Here is a 21,327-nt window from a genome sequence, read left to right on the forward strand (position 1 = left end):
GGGAGAGGATGATGGGCACTGAGGCTGGCACACCTTTTCCTCCGGCTTCTGGATCTCCTCCTCGCCGATCTTCTTACCAATGGCCGTCTCCTCCACGCCAAAGATATCAGTACGCCGCTCGGCCAGCTGCTTCAGGCTGCTCTCGATGTCCAGACCTGGGGCACAGATGAGGAGAAAGGTTATCCATGGAGATGCCGGCCGTGGGGATGCGGTCTAACCATGTGCTATCTGAGCAGTGCTGTCAGGACCTGACTGGCCCCTGCTGCTGGTGCTTCTCCACCAGGCCGGCAGCCACCCAGACAGAAAGCAGCTGCCCAGGCATGATCAGGCCTTGCGCTACAACCGCCGTAGCGTGATACGAGCTAACGCTGATGGAGGCTTTAGGGTTTGCAAAGCACTTCACAAAGGTTTCATAGGATCCTCCTAACAACCTGCAAGGTGGGTGCTATTATGATCCCCATCTAATAGCTGAGGATACCAAAGCAGACAGAGGGGAAGTGACTTGCCCTAGGTCACTCAGGCGGTGTATGGATTTGGCTGGATTTGGACTCGGGCCTTCCTGACTCCCAATCCAGCGCTCCATCTGCTAAGCCACCAGCTGTCCCCAACAGGTAGACAGGACCTGGACCGATAACCCTCTCTTACCCCAATGGGTTTTTCTTAGAAGGCTGCCTGTAAACTGAAGCCCATGGTGAATGCCCACCTACTTCACCTATGCTTCACCTATGGTGAAGGCCCAAGCCTACTGTTCCCAGCAGAAACCATAGAGACTTAGAGTGTGACGCGACCACGATGGGCCCACCAGACCACTCGCCAGGGCAGTCAGGGCAGCAGTGGAGAGAGGCCTCACCTGGGGCATAGACCTCATCGTCACTCTGCTTCTCCCGGATCGAGCGGTCACGCTGCTCCAGCCAGCGTGGGTCCAGCAGGCCGATGCGCATGTGCTCCTGCATCTTGCTGGCTGGAATCTTCTCGCCGGTGATGGGGGACACGAGATACTCATCTGGAGCTGGGGCTGGGGGCAGGGGCTTGGAAGCTGAAAAGGAGGATAGAAGGTAAACCCTTTCAGGCAGGGACTCCCCCAAGCCCCAGAAACCTGCCAGGCCTAGGGCTGGCCAATGCGCAGCAGCCCATGACATCTATACCTTTGGGGTCGTAGTCTTTGCGGACGATGACCTGATCTGGAGTAGGTGGGAGTGGTGGAGGCATGGGGGTCTCTGGAGGAGGGGGAACTTTCTGGCCCTCCTCTTCATCATCAGAACCCTAGGGGAAAAAAAGACGGTTTACAATCTGCGTTTCCCCTGGAAAATCTGGCCCTCCTGCTGGGGCTGGGGCTGAGCTGAGGTCAGCAGCTGCCCTCCCACTCAGCCCTGGCTGCTCCCTGGGGCAGCGGGAGGTCCCGGCTCGAGGAGCGTTCATGAGCTGAGCTTCCCTCTCCAGGCAGAAGCCAATGGGGCGCCCGGCCAAGCAGCTTTCTCACTGAGTGAATGGAACAGTGGGCTCACGGTGCAAACGTTCTTGTGGGCATTTCCAGCAGCTGGCACTGGGCAGGCTTCAATGGGGCCTCTCACAGTGAGCTCTGGGCGGGGGGAGGGGCTGGGAGGCAGAGGAAAAGTCAGTTCCCACAGATACAGGGGCCCGTTGTCTTCTAGGGGCACGCACATTCCTTCCCCTGCATAGTTCAATTTAGGAGAGGGCAAAGGAGCAGAGCGCCATGTGGGAAAGCTCTGGGGCACTTGTAAAGGGGAGCGAGTCCCTGGGCCAGGCCAGGCGGGGAAGGAAGGCTCCAGCCCACCCCATCTCTGCAGGTCACCTCGTCCATGTCCTGCACTTGGGTGTCCTGGTCCAGCTGGGACGGGGGCTCCTCTGTCTTCTCCTGCTTCTCATCTTCGTCATCAGACTCCACCTCCATTTCCACTTCCTCGCTCTCCCCAAACTTCTCATAGCGCTCCTGGATCAGGATGCGGGCGCCCAGCTCCTCTGGGGTGGTGGGAGGTGTGGGAAGTTTCCTGGGGGAAGGAAGTCCTTGCGTTATCAAAGGCACTCCTTAAGGGACGAGGTCTAGAGCTCACCTGTCTACATTTCTCCGTTTGTCTTGAGCGCCCTGGCCCGTCATTCCTTAGAAGGAGAAAGAAAAGACACTGACCAAGCCAAGATGCCAGGGCTCCAAGCCAGGGGAAAGGAGGGAGATGTTTCCACCGTGCCCGTGGACATGGGGGGGTGGGGCAGAGGGCACCGTGTGCCCACCTTGTTCATTGGGCTGGAAGTCCACGGTCTCCACCACCACGAAGTCGTGCCAGTCAATCTGGGCATATGCCACCCGTTCCTTCTCTTTCTCCTCCTCTTCCTTCTTCCTCTCCCGTTCCTGGAACTTGGCCCACTCCACACGGTAGCACACCTGCAGCAGGGGCCACGAGACAAGAGTCAGGATGTCAGAGAGGGGAGGTGGCGGACACCAGGCTCGGTCACTGCCATCGTCCAGAGAAGCCCCAGAGATACTCGACCGGCTTCACCCAAGGCCACCCCCACAGATGAATCTCTGGCAGGGCCATGTTAACAGCTGGAGAGCCCCAGGCCACGGCAGTGACAGCTGCTTTACAACATCTCACACGTCTGAATCCACAAATAGAATGTGCCGCAGATGGCGGGAGAACCGAGTGCCTACAAGAGGTGCCAGACTGAGAGCTCCAGATGAGCTTCCTGCCCCGCCTGCCAGCCTGAGCCCTGAAGGAGAGGAGGCCCCGGGGCAGACCCTCGGGGGTGGGCATCGACTCCTGAATCTCGCCAGGCAGAGATCTCTGCTCCCCCCATGCAAAGGACAGAGTTGGGGGGGGGGTGAGAACACTCTCCAACCATCTGAAGGGCTGCCGTGTGGTAGGGGGTGGTGCGCTGAGGTCACTTCCAGCCTACAACCCCTCCCTCTCTGGCTCCCTATCGGAAGGAAGCTCCTTGAGGGCAGAAGCTGTGCCTGCTTTTGTACTTCTAAACCCACCACTGAGCACGACAGGTGGCACATCATGAATAAGCATTTAGTAAGCTCTAACTGTATGCAAAGCACACAGACAGCAAAGTCGGAGCCCCCGCTCTCAAGGAGCTCCCTCGAATGGGGGAGACGGCACCCGGAAAAGCCCCGGGTGTGCAAGGGTCGGCGGGGGGACGGCCACCTCCTCTCTGCCGTCACTTCCCCCGACAGAGTTAGACCGGCTGCGTCGAGCCGTGGACTTTGTGATCTGGCCGTCTGAGGACCGCGGCTCCAGCGGCTGCAGGGGCCGGGCCTGGAGGCTTCACCGATGCCCTTTCATTTGAGAGAAGTGGGGAAGCGAGGCAGAAGCTGGACTAGATTCAGTGACCTCGGGGTGACTGGACATCAAGTGGAGGGTGTCTGGAGGGGCGTACAGGCGAACCCCTGACTTTTTTTTTTTTGAGGCATTTGGGGTTAAGTGACTTGCCCAGGGTCACACAGCCAGTAAGTGTCAAGTGTTTGGTCTGAGATCGGATTTGAACTCAGGTCCTCCTGACTTCAGGGCCGGCGCTCTATTCACTGCACCACCCAGCTGCCCCCAACCCCTGACTTTCCAGAGGGGGAACATCCCTGGGCCAGGAGTGCCCTGGTCATTAGCTGAGACAAATGAGGCCAGAGGAATGACAAAACCCAAAGGCTTCTGGGCACTGCCTGTCCTTTCTCCCCCAAAACAAGTGAGACAGTGCAGCATGAGGGGCATCCAGCTTACAATAATTAAACGGACAAGCAATTTTTTGGGGGAAATCATTTCTAACTTACCTGATCCAAAACTTCTCTAGGGTTCTCTGCCTCCTTCTTGAGTTTTGTAAACAAGCCTTTTGGTGGAATCAAGATCTGAAACACAAGCAGGTTCAAACAGTCGTTCACAGAGAGCCCTCCCTCTGTGGTGAGGCAGGGCGTGGGCAGGAGCTGACTGCAGGTCCCGGGCAGAACAGCCTCGACGGCTTCTGCGGCCCCTCCTGGGATGTAGGAGCAGCGTGGAGGCATGGCGTCAAGGAGATACAAAGTGCCCAGTCGATAGTGGGGGTGCCCTGCTCACTGGAGATGTCTGCACAAGGACTGGGTCACCAAGTGTCAGGGATATCTGCAGAGGGGATTCTTGAGGAAGACTAGACAGCCTTTCAATGCAGACTTGAGGAGTTTTAAATATGGGCATCAAAAATACTTTGTAATCACAAAGAACATTCCACACAATGTCTTGTTCAATCCCTCAGACGTAGGCAATTGTGTTTCAGAGAGGTGAGCCTAGCAGAGCCTGGCCCAGCCCTTGGGTCATCAGGGGTATCAGGGGTCACATTCCCCCACGGGCAGGGATATAAGGCAAGATAGCGGTAAGGCTGGTCAGGAAGGGGCTGGGCCCAAGGGCCCTGACTTTGCTACACTCTGGATTACACCCATCCCTTCCATGAGCAGCTTAGATCAGGTCCTCCCAACCTCCTGCCACCATCTCTGTCCTCTACCAGCTCTGGGCCAGCTCCAGCCTTCCTGGCTCCCGACGAGAGAGTGAGCCTGGAGACCTTATGCAGGTCCCTCACTTAAATCAAATTCATCATCTTCCTGATGCCGTGGTCCTCTTCCAGAAAAAAGGACAAACAATTACTACTACCAGCTATAGGCTAAAAGCCAAACACCTTGGCTCGGCCTCAAGGCCTCAAGGACCCGCTCACTTGCTGTGTCCTGCGGCCTCACCTTCACACCCAGAGGCAGACTGGCCCTGAGGTGCAGATGAATTCCCTCCTTATATCTGGCTTCTGAAATCCTTCTCTCCATTTCTCAGGTTTTGTGACAGTCTCCCCAGGTTCTCCTCCCCAGCAGCGTCCTTTGCTGGCTTATCATCCCTTATCATGCCCCCAGCAGTGTGTGTTCTCTGTCCTGGCTCTGCTTCTCTGCTTCCCTGACACTCACTCACTGTCTCTCTCCTCGCCCCCTCTTGCAAACCCCCTCTTCCAGCACGGATTCTATCCCTTCTGTGCATTTCACTCTCAGTCTCTAGATACAGCCCTAGTCTCTCTCTCTCTCGGGCTCCCCCATCACCAAATGTTTCTTGTCATTCCATCTGGGCGTCCCAAAGACATCCCTATAGAGGACAGACCTCATCCACTTTGCCCCAAACCAACCTCTACCAAACTTCCCCTGGGTCTGTCGAGGACACTGGCACCCTTCCTTCTGCTTCTCACTTGCCCCCACATTCCCACTTCCCAGCATCCCTTGTATCCCTCTCTATACTTACTCGGCCACTAGCCCAACCAGGCTCATGACTTCGGCCCTGAATGCTAATCTTCCCACAAGCCTCCCCTCTGGCACACGGTGCCCTCCCCGTGCAGCCACACTGGCCTCTACCCTGGCCCTCCCACAAGAGGCTCGCTGCCTCTGCCTGACAGCCTCCTCCCAGAATCCCTCAGGGCTCCCAGGCACCTATGCCTTGCTCCCTCACACAACTAGCTAGTGTGTCTTTTGCTTCTGTCTGGACAGCTTCCCTTCAGCTATGCTAAAACATGGCGGTGGAGATGGATTCCTTTCTGTCTCTGCACCTAGGCCAGGGCCAGCCCCAGAGCTGAGGGAGGCCCTCCCCGAGATGAAGGGTTTCTCTCTTCCTTGTCACATTTTCCAAGGGTCTTCCCCCTGCCCATCCCCATCCATTGGCACCCCTCCCACCCGGCCCAGGTGAGTGGGTACCTTAGTATACTGTTCCACCAACTTGGTGAAGTAGTTGAAGAGACTATGCTGGGGACGCAGGAAATCAAACTGGTAATTCCGCTGCTCCTTCTGCATCAGCTGGGTCAGGAACTGGCGCCCGTTGCGGGCCACAAACTGTGCAGTCAACTTCACCACATCCAAATCGAAGGCCGAGATGGAGGGGGGGTCGGCGATGAACTCGAACTCTGGAGGGGGCTCCTTGGGCACGATGGTCTCCTGGATCACCTGGGCCTGTACCTGGGTCAAGGGGGAGGAGAAGAGCGTGTTGCCGGCCAGTCACTCACCACCGCACGGCAGCCACGGCCCCACCGAGGGGCCCTCTCATGATGACCACCCACCCCTCAAGAGGGCAGCAGTGTTCTGCATGTGAAGAGACTGAACTACAGAAAGGTGAAAAGACAGGGGCTTCGAATGTCAGAGCGGAGAGGGGCTTTTCCCGGCCCGCCCTGAAATTACTCAGCTTTACCTGGTGCAGAGTTTGCATTTATCTACGTACATGCTGTGCTCACAGTAGGTGCTCACCAAATATCTGTTAAAGAGGCAGCTGGTGGTGCAGTGGATAGAGCACCAGCCTTAGTGTCAGGAGGACCAGAGCTCAAATCCAGCCTCAACCACGAGCTAGCTGTGTGACCCTGGACAAGTCACTTAATCTCAACTGCCTCAAAAAAAGTTTCTTTTTGATTTTAAAAAACAAATACTTCTTGATGCTGAATCACATGGTTCCCAGATGTCTCATTTTGTAGAGAGAATTGGAAGCAGAGAGGTAAAGGACTTCCCACAGTCACCCAGGCGGTGACTGCAGCAGCGAGAGGCCACGCGTCTCCCTCTCTCCCGGGCTGTTTGTTACCCACAACTCTGCCACGTTCTGGCTCGGCGCTCCAAGGGTTAAGCTGAGGAGTTTGGGAGCCGCCCTCAGGGGGGGACAGGCCGTTTGGGCAAGGGCTCAGTGAGCCAGGCCATTTTCAGACGTGTTAACGGCTGCCTACGTGTTGACAGGGACAGCACAGATCTGGCCAGGCTGGAGGAGTGAGGCCAGTGCCTGGGTTCCGGTGGACTCAGGTTTGTCCGTCAGCTGAGAGCTGAGAGTTAATTACAGGATTCAGCCCCCCATCCTGGCAGTGTACCCAGAGTGGATGGATTGGGGAAAAGTTAACAGTGACTTAGCTTACTTAACAATCTAAGCTAAACGACCTAGAAGAGTCTAAGCTCAGAGGCCCAGCCTAGAAGGACATCTTCTAGGTGTGGACGTCACCCCAGTGCTGATACCTCTGTGAAAGCCACGTTCATGGCAGCGTGCACCAAAACCTTCCCCAGCCTCTGCCCAAATGCTAACGAGGGGCCTGAGAGCCTGGCAGGAACAGACCAGGCGAGCCCTGCCTTCCTCTGCTCCAGTTCTCACTGGCTGCTGGACTCCCTCTCTCACGGGAGGGAACTCAGGGTCCCAGCCTGGGCAGGGAGTTACCCCTATGAGCCTTCTACCACTGGCTGACCCCAAGGAGTGCCAGGATGTTCCTTGCACTCTGCATAAGCTCCCAGGAGGCCAGGAGGGCTCCCCATTCCTGGGTGCGTATTTCCCACGTCCCTGGCACCCAGTCAGCGCTTCATTCCCTCACGACAAAGGGTGCTCTAGAGCCAGAAAACCTGGGTGTGAATCCCACTCCTGACCCCACCACAATGGGGCGAGGCAGCAGGCTGCACCCTAGGCTCTAGCCTAGGGTTATATAGCATACAAGTGTTGGGGCTGGGTCTAGAATCCGGGTCTCCCAACGCCAACAGCAATGCTGCAGCCACATCAGCCAAGGTCCCCAAGTCACAGGCCTCTGGAGGTCACCTGGTCCCCCAGGGCACTTCCAGCTCTACATCCTAGGATCCAAGAAGCTGGCTGAGGACGACAGTCCAGCCTTGGGGTTTGCTCAAACTGAGGTTAACTGGCAGGAGTAATCCAGCCCTCCCCACCCTGACACACGCTCAGTTGTTCAAACGTCATTTCACCAGGGCTCAGTGGGCAGTGCGGGTGGGCGGCTCCTGCCAGAGCTCCCCCAGCCCAACCCAGGGGTAGAAGCACCAGAGGCAGAAGGGGGCTAGGGAGAAGACTGGCCTCGTTAATCCAAGGGCACACATCAGTCTGAACAAGGTGACCGCATGCTGAATTATGTGCCTGGGGATGGGCACGAGCAGCCCCGCAATGGCCTGACCCACGCTCATGCCTGTCTGGATGTGCTCTGCATGGCAGTGACGGGGGATGGGTTGGTCCTGCCTTCACCCTGGCAAACAGACAGTGGGTGGGTCTTTTTTAGCAAATGTTTAAGAAATGTTTGTTCTGCTGAAACCAGGGGGAACTGAGGCCAGAGAGGACAGAACAAACCATCGTCCCACTTAGCTGAGGTGGAAGGAGGCCTCCTGTGAGCCTGGGGTCTGCCCTCTTCCCAGAAGGCCGGTAGGGGGCGATGCCCTGTTCACGTGCACTCCTCTTCAGGGGGCCCCTCTTTTTGGTTTCCCCTGTGACGTAACAGGTTAAATGGAGTAGAGGAAGAGACAGAAGAGACCTGGAAGGCTTAGGCCTTGGGGGGGGGGAAGGGGAGCTCAGCAAAGGAGAGGGGTGTGATGTCTATCTGGAGGAGAGGGCCCAGGGGGCCCAGTAAAGAAAAGGAGGCCCTTTGGGGACCCCAGGCCCAGTGTGGGGCTCCCCCCCACTGGGTTCGAGGGGGGGGATGTACCTTCTGGGGTAGCTGCTGCTGCGTGGCCTGCTGCTGCTGCTGCATGACCTTGGGGATGGCGGCTGAGGGCTCCTGCGCCTTCCCCTCCTTGAACTCGCTGACTTTGTGCCGGTAGTAGGCATGGTACGGGTCATTTGGGTTGAGGAAGTTGAATTTCGGGTTGTTGATTTCATTCTGGCGGATACGAGCTTCAAATTCAGGACCGTTCCTGGAAAAGAAGGAGCAGGTCAGCAGCAGAGCAGCCTTTGGCTCTCTGCGCTCTAGTATGCATGGACAGGCCCGCTCATCACCCAAGCGTCCCAGGAAACCCTGCTGGAGGGCTCAGTGCGAGCCTAGCTGCCCCAGGTCAGCCCGCTGCAGCATCCATGGGGGTGGGGGCCACAGAGGCAGGGTCTGGGTGACACCTACCCCCCCCCAACCCCTGCCCTGCCCCAGGAAGAAAGACCAGGAGCCGACAGCCCTAAGGAGGGAGCGGACAAGGGATGAGGAGACCCAGGTGTGATTCCTGTGCCTGCCACAAACTGTCTGTCAGACCAGGGCCAGTCACTGCCACTGGACCCTTCTGAGCTTTGGTGCCTGCACTTTCATTAACTGCAGGGAACACCAGAGAGTGCACACCAAAGGTATGGTGGAAAAATACCACGGAACTGGACGGGGAGGTCCTGGGTTCCAGTGAAGGCTGCTAGGGAGCACCACTTGCACAATGCACTGGGCCTGGAGTAAGGCAGGCCACTGCCTCAAATTCAGCTTTCAGTCACTTCCTAGCTGGGGGACCCCAGGCAAGTCACAGAACCTCTGCCTGCCTCAGTTTCCTCATCTGTAAAACAGGGATAATAACAGTAGCTCCCACAGTTGTTAGGAGGATCAAATGAGACAAGTACAAAGTGCTCAGCACACAGTAGGTGCTATAGAAATGCTTATTTCTTACTTCCTGTGCCCCTTTGCCTAACCTTGGGTGACTCATTTCTCTGGGCCTCAGTGTCCTCATCTGTAAACCAGAGGGGCCGTCCCTTCCAGCTCCTGAGTTGTCGGAAGCTTAGGATGAGGGTGCTGAACAGCAAGAATGAGCCTTCAGACCCTGTCGGGCCACAGGGGCCTGGATTCAAATCCTGCTTTGCCACTTCCTTATTAGCTGTGCCTCCCTACAGCAAAGCCTGGTGGGGAGGAGTCCTCCTTCAAGGAGCACGGGGAGCCCGCCTCCTCCTCGGACCTCTGCTTCAGGGTAGGGATCCAGGCAGCTCGCCCCAGGGCAACAATTGGCTGCATTTCCCACAGGTTTCAAAACAGCTCACAGACCCCCGGGGTGGTCCAGAGGAACTAGTACTGGAGACCGTTCCCACAAGATGCACCTAGTGAGGGTGGAACTGACCTGACCTGGGGCGGCGGCTGGAGTGTGGCCTTGGGACTTGGGATGACCCGGGTTTGAATCCAGCCGCAGACCATGAGCGGCTCTGACAACGGGCGAGTCCCCTGCCCTCTGCCTCAGTTTCCTCAACTGTAAAATGGGGATAATCACAGCACCTGCTGGCCAAGGTTACTGTGAGGCTCAAACGAGAGATCTGTGACGTGTTTAATGCAGTGCCTGGCCCCAGCAGGCGCCACACAAACGCTAGTCATCATTAGGTTACATAGACAGAGTCTCCTGCTTAACGCCATCTACAGCCTTCCCAGGGAGAGGGAGGAGAAATGGCGGGAACGCCCTCTCCCTGCACTGAGGGGTGCCAAGGCTTCGGGGACACACAAATGAGCAGCTCTCCTAAGAGGCCCCTCTCTCCAGCTCTGCCCACAGCATGCACAGTCCGAAGGCGGGTCGATGCCTGGGTTTTGTGTTGGAAGGAGAAGTCAGAACGGTTTTAATGGACTTGCTGAGGCAGCACAGGGTTAAGATGACTGCCGTTCTCGTCAGCACGGTGTAGTCCAAAGAGCTGGGCCCAGAGTCAGGAGAGGCCACGAAGCAGCACCAGAGTGACCGTGGGCCCACCCCAGGAGGCTACAGGGATTCTCCACCTTCTTGGGGTCCCATGGCCCCCAGACCCACCCGTACGGAATCCACTCCTCACACAAAGTCAGTGAAAAGGCTACATCCTAACCCACAGCTTGAGTTCCCCGACTCGATCGACACGCTGAGCCGTGAGGCCCAATGGAGGCCATCCCTGGTGGGCAGGAAAGCTCAGTGCTGCCTGGCCAGGGGGCCCTGTCCTGCCACCCAAAGAGCAATTACAGGAAGGCCTTTAAGACCATCCCACCCCAGTGATCCCGCAATGGAAGTGTGGGGAGCTCTCCGTGAGCACATCGCCACATGTGGCCTCTGATCTTTGTGTGTGCGTGCACATGACCTACCTGGCCACAAAACTAGCGGTCTTGTCCACGATATTTCTAACCTCGGGAGGCGGGTAGATGATTCCCACAACAGGCTTGGAAGGGGTAGAATCCTCCTTGGAAACTTCTTCTTCTGGGGGCTGCAAGGACAGTAAAAGATGAGCAAGGAAAGACCGCCCACAGACCTCAAGGCCAAAGACCTACACCTCCAGAGGCCCCCATGCAGCCAAGAGGGAAAGAGTGAGGCCACAGGGCAGAGCCCAGCGGGGGTCACTAGGCTGCTTTGGTCACAGACTCTCAGGGTGGAAAGGGCCCTCTGAGGCCTCTGAACCAGAGCTCCCTCTACGAAGCTCTGCCCTCTCACTCTTGGAGGGCTCTGGTTAAGAAGTTCTTCCAGACACGAACCTAAATCCACCCCCACCCCCAAGTTCTGCCAAGTAGAACAAGGCTGAGCGGTCTTCCATGGGACACCCTTCAAGTACCTGGAAAACGTCTACCACATTCCCCGGAGCGTTTATCTTTTCCACATTAAATCCCTCTCCCCCCAATTCCAGCCCAGCCTCCTGGGCTCTGGTCTCCAGTGCCCTCCCCATCCTGGTGAATCTCCCCAAGATACCCTCTGCCCTAGCTATGACCAAGGCACCAGATAGTTCACTTTGTGGTGTTGTACAGTTGCTTCAGGCAGGTCTGACTCTCTGTGACCCATCTGGGGTTTTCTTGGCTGGAGGGGTTTGCCATTTCCTTCTCCAGATAAGGAACTGAGGCAAACAGGGATTAAGTGACTTGACCAGGAGTGCCTGGGGCCAGATTTGAACTCAAGTCTTCCTGACTCCAGAACCGGTGCTCTATTCACTGTGCCACCTCGCTGCCCCCAGATCGCTTTTAGGCCACTCATTCACCCTTTGTACTGGATACCACAGCACCCCATAAAGCCAAACTCCATGAGGTTTTCTGAGACTTCAACTCCACGATCTACTGTGCTCACTGCTACCATCAGTCTTGAGCACAGAGTCTGCTACACGTAAGCGGACACTTAATAAATGTTCTCTGAGAGATCAAACAAATGGGAAAAGGACCCACATGTATAAAAACATTCATAGCAGCTCTTTTTGTGGTGGCAAAGAATTGGAAATTGAGAGGATGCCCATCCATTGGGGAATGGCTGGGCAAGTTGTGGTATACGAATGTAATGGAATACTGTTGCGCTATAAGAAATGATGAACAGGCTGACTTCAGAAAAACCTGGAAAGATTTATATGGCCTAATGCTGAGTGAAGTGAGCAGAACCAAGAGGACTTTGTACACAGTAACAGCCACGTTATGCAATGACTACGATTGTAAAACTGAACCCTTCTCAGCATTGCAAGGATCTAAGACATCTCCAGAGGCCTCAGGATGGAAAATGCTGTCCACATCCAAAGAAAGAACTATGGAAGCTGAATCGCTCTCTTATTTTTACCTTCTGTTGAGTTTTGTTTCCTCTTTCTGATGGTTCCTCCTATTGGTTTTAATTTTTACTTACAACTTCACTAATGTGAAAATATGTTTAATGGGAATGTAAATGTAAAGCCTATATCAGATTGTGCGCCGTCTTGGGGAGGGTGGTGGGAAGGAAGGGGGAGAAAAATTTTCAACTCAAAAGCATATGGAAGTGCTTGTTGATAAATCAAAATAAATTAATAAAATTTTTAAAAAATGAAAAAAAACCAAAACCAAAACCAAAAATAAATAAATAAATAAAAAACAAATGTTCTTTGATTGACAAAACCAACCTTCTACTCTTCTGGCCAACATAAGGGGAACAAAACCCCCTTCTCCCATTAAAACAACAAAGATTCAAAAGCATTAAAACAAAGCTTTTATTAGAAAAGGGAAAAGGTAACATTCTGCAGAAATCTGCAGAAAGTTGAAACATGCTCCTCTTGCTTTCTCTTCCCACAGGCCAGAGAAGAGTAGGAGCAAACCCTACCCCTCTCATTCCTCCACCATAGGGACTCGCTGAGGGGGAACTGCAGAGCATACAGGGAACCTTGTTAAAACCCTTGGACCCTTGGTGTGATGGGACAAAAAAGGGAAGGAGCACACAACAACCCCTCCCCCATCACTTCCTGTATTTTCTGTCCTGGACATACTCTTCTTCACCCCCTGTTCTCTTCCCCATCTATGCCCTAGCAGACTTCCCCCCCCCCAACTGTGTGTTTCCCCCAACAAACTCTCCCTGTTTGGGGAGGGCTGAACTCCTGAGGCCGGAGTGCTCTAGCTAGGATGGTATCCAAAACCAAAGGTCAGGCCCCTTAAGGGAAGGGGACAAAAGGGGATGGCCAAGCATCTACACTGGTCCCCTGTGCTTCGGCCAGCCCCTGGCCCTGCTCCAGGCCCCCATTCTCAGAAGGCCCTTTTCTGTTTCCTCGCCAGTGTTCTCTAGCAGGTGGGAATGAGTGTCCTGGGGGTGGGGGTGACTGCTGAGTTCATGGAAAGAAGAAGAATTTACAGGTGAAGAGGCAAGGAGGTGAGACCTCAAGCTATTCAGGCTGTGGGGTGGGGTGGGGTGGGGGCAGAGTGGGCTGAGTGCTGAAAGACACCAGAGGACATCTTTCCAGCTCTGGAGTGGGCAAACAAGAGAGCAAAGAACCCTCAGATCCTTCCTTCCTTACTTTGGGATGAAAAGCCAAGATGTTGTTTTTTTGCTTTTTTTGGTGAGGCAATTGGGGTTAAGTTACTTGCCCAGGGTCACACGGCTAATAAGTGTCACGTGTCTGAGACCAGATTTGAACTCATGTCCTCCTGCCTTCAAGGCCAGAGCTCTATCCCCTGCACCACCTAGCTGCCCCTCAAAAAGCCAAGATGGGCGCTATCTTCATTTACCATCACAGAAGTATTGGGGGAGAGTGGGAGGAGGGAGCCTGACTCTCTCACTGGGGCTCTCTTACACCTGAGTCTTCAGGGAGGTGCCCCAATGAAGCTTCCAATGCATTAAACATTTGTAGTGGCCATGTCCCGGGGTGATAGAAAAAGCTTAGGTAAAACAAGGGTCTGTGCAAAGCAGACAGGTGAGGGGAGGCAGATGAAGCTGCCAAGGAAGGCAGGGGGAAGGTGGGGGGGGCCATTTCAGTCAGCAAAGATAAGGAGGGAGAAAGGGTCCCAGAGCAGCACGAGGTGCCTCTGCAAGGCTTCCTTTTCCTTTCATCCCTCACCCCAAGAGACTGAGTGTTTTTTGTTTTGACACGTAGTGTTAGCCTCACAAGATGTGTTCCCAAGCATTCTCGCCCCCAGGGACTCAACTACAGCATTCAATGAACATCTGGTGCCTGCTGGGCTGGGGTATGGAGGATGCCATGCTAAATAAGCAGGCCCTGGCAGACACAGAGCTGGGTTCAGACAGCTCCTCCAGTCCCCAAGGAACAGACATAAAGGACCACCAGGATATAAAGACAACATTAAGAGGCAGAATTCAGACCCCTGCAATGACTAAACTTGCCTCCAGAGGACTGATGGGGAAGCAGAATCCTTCCTGCTGGCTGAGAGGCAAGCTGGGGAGGAGGAGGATTAGAGGTGTGAATCAACAGGCCCACTTTGTCAGGCTTCATCACAGGCTGGGTCAGTTTGTGTGGCTTACTACAGTCATGAGATTAAAAGACGGCTGCCTGCTGGAAGGAAAGCTCTGGAGAATCTGGACAGCGGGCTGAAAAGCAGAGTCAGTACAGTCAGAGCTGTGGCTTTTCCAACAGCCATGGATGGCTCTGAGAGGGCCTAGAGGGAAAGCTGAGCGCCACAGAATCGATGCTTTGGAATTGTGGTGCTGGAGAAGACTTTCTGGAGTCCCTTGGACAGTAAGGATGTCCAATCAGTTAATACTTAAAGAAATTAATCCAGGTTGGAAGGTCAAACACTGAGGCTGAAGCCTAAATTCTTTGGCCACCTAATGAAAGGCCAGGACTCATGGGAAAAGATCCTGATGTTGGGAAAGACTGAAGCAAAAGGAAAAGGGGACAACAGAAGATGAAATGGATGGCATCATGGAAGCAACACACACGAGCCTGGACAGACTGAGAGTGGAGGACAGAAGAGCCTGACGTGCTATGATTCATGAGGTTACAAAGAATAGGACACGACCGAACAACCACAATGTAATTCAATTCAATAAACATTTCCTGGCTATTCTGTGCCCAGCATTAGTGCCATGAAGAGAAAAATCAAAGTTTCTGCCCTCAAGGAGCTTAGGGGATGGGTGTGGGACGACTCATGCAGTGATAACTAGATGCAAAAATATACACAAAGATCTAGTTAAACTGGGACACTTTGTTTTCCCTGACATAATCAAGTTCCTTGAGGAAAGGGGCTCTTCTGTATCTGTCTTTGTGTTTCTGGTGACTATGGAGTACTCAACAAATAGCAAGCATTTAATGGATGCTTGCTGATTACTACCTTTCTACAGAGAGAGAGAGGGAGGGAGAGGGAGAGAGAGAGAGAGAGAGAGAGAGAGAGAGAGAGGAGAGAGAGAGAGAGAGAGAGACAGAGAGAAACCAAAGGAGTGGGGTGAGGATTCCAGAAAGGCTTCTTGGAAGAGGTGGCATTCTATTTGGACCTTAAAGCCTTCAAGGGAGTTGGGTTATTCTGAACATGAGTGAGGAGGGGAATGCCCCAGGCATGGAGAACAACTTGTACTAAAGTCCATAAGGCAGGAAAGCAATGGCTTGGCTAGGAAACAGCAAAGAGGCCAGTTAGGGACGCAGGGAGGCAGAGGTCTGAGAAGAAGTAATGGGAAAATCTGGGGTGGGGGGGTGGAGAGGCTGAATGTGCTGACCTGTTTTGCTCTACTATGGAAGTTTCTTATGAAAGGGCTTTGAGGAGGGACGGTGGATTAGTGTACCAATAAAACATTTTTTTTACATGCACAGAAGGGTCGGAGGGGACCCAAAGACAGCAATTTTGTTACTACCTTGTTAAACTTTGCATACATCTTTTATAACCATGTGACAAAAGTACAATTTCTTGCGTAATCTTTCCCCTCCTTTTTTTTGTATCTGAACTGTTTATTGATAATACACAATTGAAAACTTAAAAAAAAAAAAGACAGGCTAGTGCCAGATTTTGTGAAAGGCCTTAAATGTCAGACAGATGGCCATTTTATTCTGGAAGCAATGAAACTTTTTGAGAAGGAGAATCGAGGGGCTAACACGGCTTTCTTAAACTCCATCTGGCAGCTGGGTGAATGAATGAACTGAAAAAATGATTACGCACTTACTACGTGCTAAGCTTTGGGGATACGAATGGGAGACAGTCTCTGCCCTCAAATAGCTTACATTCTTTAAAAAGTTTTTTTGAAAGTCTAAACTTAACACCAAAAAGGGTATATAAACATAAAATGGAACAGAAATATAAATATATATTCCAAATATAAAGTAGAACAGGAAAAGATAACTACATACTAAACCACAAATATCTATTATGTAGTTTTTGCTTTTTTTTTAAAGCATGTAATACATTCAACCAGCTGTCCTGAACTTTCTTCTGTTCTGTCAGTTTGCTTCAGTTTTCTCATCTGTAAAATTAAATAATAATGTCCACCGCCAAGTACATGGTAGGATCAAGTGAGATAATATTTGTACAGTTTTACATAAGTGCTAGCAATTATTAATCATTACTAAATGCTTCTTTTTCCGCACTGAGGGGCACTAGACCCTCTCTCCCCCTTTCCCCCAAATCCCATCCATCGTTGAAAAACAAGAATAAACCCTAAAAAAAGGCCCAGGAAAGCAAAAACAAACGGCACGTCACCCAGGTCTGAAAACATGGGATGTGTCCCATTTCTCATCCTGAGCTCCCCGGCTCTCAATCAATCACCTGTCCTCCGGAGCGGGGGCCGGCAGTTGCACTGACCGGCTCTCGGGCCTGTCGATACTCTGTTTCTTCACCATGTTGCTGCTACTGTAAGGGAGTTCACCTTGTGCGGGAGGGAGACCACACAAAGGGGGGGGGCGGTGGCCAGGGAGGGCGTTTTGGTCCCGGAGCCACAGGGCAGGTCAGTGAGATGCTTTTTCCAGAGCCAACGGGAGCAGGATGTGGAGGAAGAGTGACAGGGCGGGCACCCGCAGGGCAGGAAATGGGCAGGACGACGGGGAAGGGTCTATTCCATGCTGGAGCAGGGGGCAGTAACAGTGATATCAGGGCAGCTGGGTGACAGAGGTTAGAGTGCCAGGCCCGGAGTCAGGAAGACTCCTCCTGAGTGCAAATCCAGCCTCAGACACTCACTAGCGGGGTGACCGCGAGCTAATCACTTCACCCTGCTGCCCTCAGTTTCCTTATCTGTCAAATGAGCTAGAGAAGGAAATGGCAAACCACTCCAGCGTCTCTGCCAAGAAAACCCCACATGGGGCCACACAGAGTCGGACGCGACTGCGCAGCAACAAACGTGATCAATACAGATGGCGGGGGGCGCATGTACAACGAGCCGTGTCTGCTCCTCTCCCCGAGCCTGCCCAGGAGGGCAAGCGGGGACCGTGGGCGGTCCGCACACAGCAAGCGCTCTCTGGCGCCAATGGCGGGCGCTCCACACAATCCCACAGAGCAGCAGGCCTCCCCTGGCCTAGAGCGTCCTCGCCCGGCTCCCAGGGGGCCGCGCGGCGCGGGCGGCGCGATGCCTCCTGGGACCTGTAGTCCGTCTCCCTCCCTGCCACGGCGGCCCCAAAGCCTCCAGTTCCTCTCCCCTTCCCTCCCCTCCCACCAGCTGACAGGGCCCAGCGGGGCAGAGGGTGTTCCCCGCCCGCCAGCCGGCTACCTGCTTGGGCTCCGTGGCAACGGGCGGCGGCGGCGGCACCGCCTGCACCGGGCCTGCCGGCATGTCTGCGGCGCTGGGGGCTGCGGCTCCAACGGCGGTCTACGCGCGAGCGGCGCTGCGTCCGGGCCGAGCCGGGCGCCCACAAGATGGCGGCGGCCACGCTGGGGACCGCCTCGAAGGAGGCGGGGCGACGCGCTTCCGGTCCCGCCCCTCGCCTTCCGTTGGCCCTCTTCCCCGCCCCCCCGCGCACGCCGGACGTAGAGACGCCGTTGCCATGGAGACGGCCGGGCGGGTGGCCCCGGGTACTCGGCTAAGCGCTGCAGCGGAGGCCGGGACTCCCGGGGGGGTGGGGGGGGGAAGAAGCTGCGGGAACAGTTCCGAGAGCTGCGGCGGCGCTGCCGGGGGCGGGTGAGCTCGGAGTGACGGCTCGGGGTCCCCTCCACCCCTCTCCTGCCCCAGGTCCCCAGCCCACCTGGCCCCCTAACCCAGAAATCTCGCCCCCATCCCTGGGATCGCCCTTCGCACCTCAGGGAGCACCTGCCGTCACCTGGGGAGCCCATCCCATCCAAAGCCCGGCTCTTCCTGTAGGAACACCCACCCTAGAAATATTGTCCCCATCCCTAGGAGTGCCCTTCCCACCTCAGTGAGCACCTACCCTCACCTGGGGAGCCAGTCCCAACCAAAGCCTTGCCCTCCTGGAGGAGCCCCCCAGTATTGTCTATCCCTAGGCCCCTCCATCTCGGAGAGCACCCCTCCTTTCCCAAGAGTCCCACCCTCACCTCAGGAGCCCTGTTCTCCTAAAGGGAGACCCTCCCACCAGAAGCCTCCCCCACCCGGGAGCCCCTCTCAACTCAGATGCCACTCCACCATCACCCCATTCCACAGCCCTATTCCTACCTCTGGGAACCTCTCCTACCTCAGGCCCTGTCTCCTCACCCCAACAGCCTCCCTCTTTTCCCATCTAAGACTCCCTACCTTTCAGGGACCCACCTCAACCCCCATCCCCATCGGGTGGTTCCCCCCCCCCACATACTTCAGTTACTAGGCTAGAGACCCAGGTTGCAATTACCCAGATAAAACAAGTCCCTGCCCTGAATGAGCTTAGGTTCCATGGGGTCGACATGTTCACATACACATAAGACCAAGAGAGAGGAGGCTGGCTGAGCTCCATCAAGGAAATCTGAAATCACCCTTGGTTCTGCCGGGCTCTTCTTAGCCCTTCTTTTCATCACCCTTTCAACATAGAAGGCTAGGCTTAAGATGGAGAGATTGGGGCTCCAGGCTCCCTCTGTGAAGCTGGGCGGATCGGTGAGGAGCTCCCAGGAGATCCCTCCACCAGGGCCGATCCCTTTGACAATCTGATGAAACCTAGGGAAGCCTCAGAACAATATTTTTAAAAGTATAACGGCGAAGCAGGATTACAAAGGAAGCCAATTAAAGTTTGTTGGTCAACAGGCATTTATTAAACATTTACCCCAAATACAAGCCTCAAAGCAATCCCTCTCCCCTGGGAGCTTCTATTCCAAGGGGAATGGCCACCCAAGCTCAGCAATGTTGGGGGTGGTAGAAGGTTCCCATCCAGAAGAGCTCAGAGCTGGGGAGGTTCTGAATTAAAGTTTGAGGGGGCCTGAGAGTCACTCATGTTACTTACAGCTGAGGCCACTGAGGCCCAGAGAGGAGGGAGGCGGCCCCTGGAGCCAGCTCCTTCGCCTACCCCCCCCCAGAACATCTTCTGGCCTGCAAGATGGCCCACCTGCTGGGGAACCAGAGCTGCATGGAGAGCCTGAGGAAGGACATCACGGACCTGCAAGGAGCCATCGTGGACGTGTTCTCCCGAGCGGGGGCAGTGCGTTTCCCTTCCTGGAAGTTCCCTGACAAGGTGTCCTGTGACCTGGACTTGGTGTCTCTCTTGGAGCACTATGACCATGAGGAAGGGAACCCTGAGTTCACTCAGCTTTCCCACGTGGTACTCCTAGAGCTGGTGATTGACAGGTGAGGGCCGAGCCATCACTGCCCTTGGCTGTCTGTTGTTTGGGGGGATGTGGGGGGTAGGCAGAGAGGCAGGTTTCAGCTGGACTTTCTAAGGATGGGAGCTGTCCAGAGCTGGAATGATAGGGGAGCCCCCATCAGTGGGGGTCTTTGGGTGAGAAGGCAGCAGCAACAACAGCATTTATGTAGCACTTTCAGGTTTGCGAATTGTTGTTCGTCCTTCGTTCGGGAAGAGGACCAATGACATTATGAGGGTGATGTCTGGACTCTCTTGAGAACTGGATGGAAGCGAGGCAGGGCCAGCAGACTCCTCCTGGGTCATGGGAAGTCCAGATGACTGGCCATGGCCTGGGGTGCAGTGGGCGACCTTGGCCTTTCTAAAGTAAGGTCTTGCCCGGGCCTCAGTTCATCTGAGGCCAGGGCTGGGTAAGAGCTGAGGCAAAAGATGGCCTGATTTAACATCACAAAAATATGGGTCTGAGAGGGGGAAGACCCTCCGAGTTTCTGGCCAGAACAGAAAATAAGTGCTATTTACACTCATTCTAAGGCATCAGAACCTGGGAGCCATTACTGGCCATTCAGTGAAAGCCAGAGGGATCTAGCTTTAAAGGCAAGCCAGCTAGCTCCATCTGAAACCCAAGGGCTTTTTAAAAGCCTGTTTTTCCAGGAATTTTCTCTCTCCTTACAATTATATTCCCTGAGGCTGAGGGAGGTTAAGTCCAGGGTCACACAGCCAGTAAGTGTCCCAGGCATGATTCTGGTCTTCCAGACTCCAAGTCTGGCAGCACGCATGGCACCACCACATGGCCTTTTAGGAGCTGGAAGACCACCCTCCAAGGATGTTATAGAGGCTGGTCAGATGCCTCTGGAGCCTCTGGCTTCTCTGCTTCTGCAAAGGGGAAGTGGGCTTGGAAGGTGCTGGGATGGCCTGGGTGAGCCTCCCCATTATAGTCCTGACTTTGCTGCTAATCAGTAGTGAGATTCTGGTCAAGTCACCGCCCCTCTGGGGGCCTCAGCTTAACTCTGTCAGGACACAGAAAAAGCCCAGAAGTTTAAAAGGCAAGAAAACTCAGATCCTAAGCCGTGGACAGGCTGGTGGTCACACAGAAAGCCTGTGGGCCTTGAATTTAGCAACAGAAAGCCTACTGAAGAGTAGGCCAACTGAGTGTCCTCTTTCATTCTGGGTTACTTCATTCATTCATTCATTTATTTATTTTTGGCAATTGGGGTTAAGTGACTTGCCCAGGGTCACATAGCTAGTAAGTGTCAAGTGTTTGCTCTGAGGCCAGATTTGAACTCAGGTCATCCTGACTTCAGGACCCGGTGCTCTATCCACTGTGCCACCTAGCTGCCCCCATTCTGGGTTTCTTTAAAGGCTTGGCAGTTAAGTGTTGTGGGGAGTCCACTGGGGAAAGGCTGGGGTGGGGGTTGGATAAATGCTTTCAACAAATATATAGGATAAATAAAATAAATCCAAGGTGTTTAGAAGGGGTTCTTGAAGGTTCCTTTTGCCTGAAAGCGGAGTGTAAGATTCTGGAGGGCAGGAAGCCCAGCTGGATTTAGGGGGGAACAGTCCATCCCAAATAAGACCCATAGCTCTAGGGGGTTCTATGGAGGATAGGAGACACCCCACATTCCTTATCTGAAGACCTGATCTAGTCCTGGCTTGGCTATTAACTCCCATGTGAATGTGAAAAAGTCATCTCCCCTGACTGGGCCCCATTTTCTCCAGCTGTTAAAAGAAAGAGGTTGGCAAGGTAATTTCTAAGGCCCTCCCAGCTCTGACATTTCCTGTTCTAGGGCTC

The 21,327-nt window shown here is 54.4% G+C and overlaps 3 protein-coding genes across 3 annotated transcripts in view; 2 read left to right on the forward strand and 1 right to left on the reverse strand.

Moving 5' to 3' along the window:
* Window positions 1–17,618, reverse strand: part of SF3A1 (splicing factor 3a subunit 1) — a 22,184-nt gene extending 4,566 nt beyond the window's left edge. Inside the window, 11 exon segments of the mRNA XM_020996618.2 lie at window positions 34–155; window positions 851–1,036; window positions 1,146–1,263; window positions 1,814–1,996; window positions 1,999–2,009; window positions 2,248–2,398; window positions 3,782–3,856; window positions 5,699–5,956; window positions 8,437–8,644; window positions 10,777–10,895; window positions 17,534–17,618. Of these exon segments, the coding sequence (XP_020852277.1) occupies window positions 34–155; window positions 851–1,036; window positions 1,146–1,263; window positions 1,814–1,996; window positions 1,999–2,009; window positions 2,248–2,398; window positions 3,782–3,856; window positions 5,699–5,956; window positions 8,437–8,644; window positions 10,777–10,895; window positions 17,534–17,596 (1,494 nt within the window). The 5' untranslated portion in view covers window positions 17,597–17,618.
* Window positions 17,595–19,277, forward strand: LOC144457142 (uncharacterized). Its single transcript, XM_078154411.1, has 2 exons — window positions 17,595–17,941; window positions 19,187–19,277. The coding sequence occupies exons 1-2, from the start codon at window positions 17,595–17,597 to the stop codon at window positions 19,188–19,190; spliced, it is 351 nt and encodes a 116-aa protein (XP_078010537.1). The 3' UTR covers window positions 19,191–19,277.
* On the forward strand, window positions 19,278–19,529 carry LOC144454058 (coiled-coil domain-containing protein 157-like). The gene has a single exon (XM_078154412.1). It carries the CDS (start codon window positions 19,278–19,280, stop codon window positions 19,527–19,529), a length of 252 nt encoding a protein of 83 aa, XP_078010538.1.
* Window positions 19,530–21,327: the final 1,798 nt, after the last annotated feature.

Source organism: Phascolarctos cinereus, unplaced genomic scaffold, assembly GCF_003287225.1.
Source record: "Phascolarctos cinereus isolate Bilbo 61053 unplaced genomic scaffold, phaCin_HiC Scaffold_4;HRSCAF=312, whole genome shotgun sequence".
Classification (NCBI taxonomy): domain Eukaryota; kingdom Metazoa; phylum Chordata; class Mammalia; order Diprotodontia; family Phascolarctidae; genus Phascolarctos; species Phascolarctos cinereus.

Excerpts from the sequence above, each read along its gene's own strand:
- LOC144457142 (XM_078154411.1), top strand. The coding sequence starts at position 17,595 with ATGTCTGCGGCGCTGGGGGCTGCGGCTCCAACGGCGGTCTACGCGCGA.
- LOC144454058 (XM_078154412.1), top strand. The coding sequence starts at position 19,278 with ATGGCCCACCTGCTGGGGAACCAGAGCTGCATGGAGAGCCTGAGGAAG.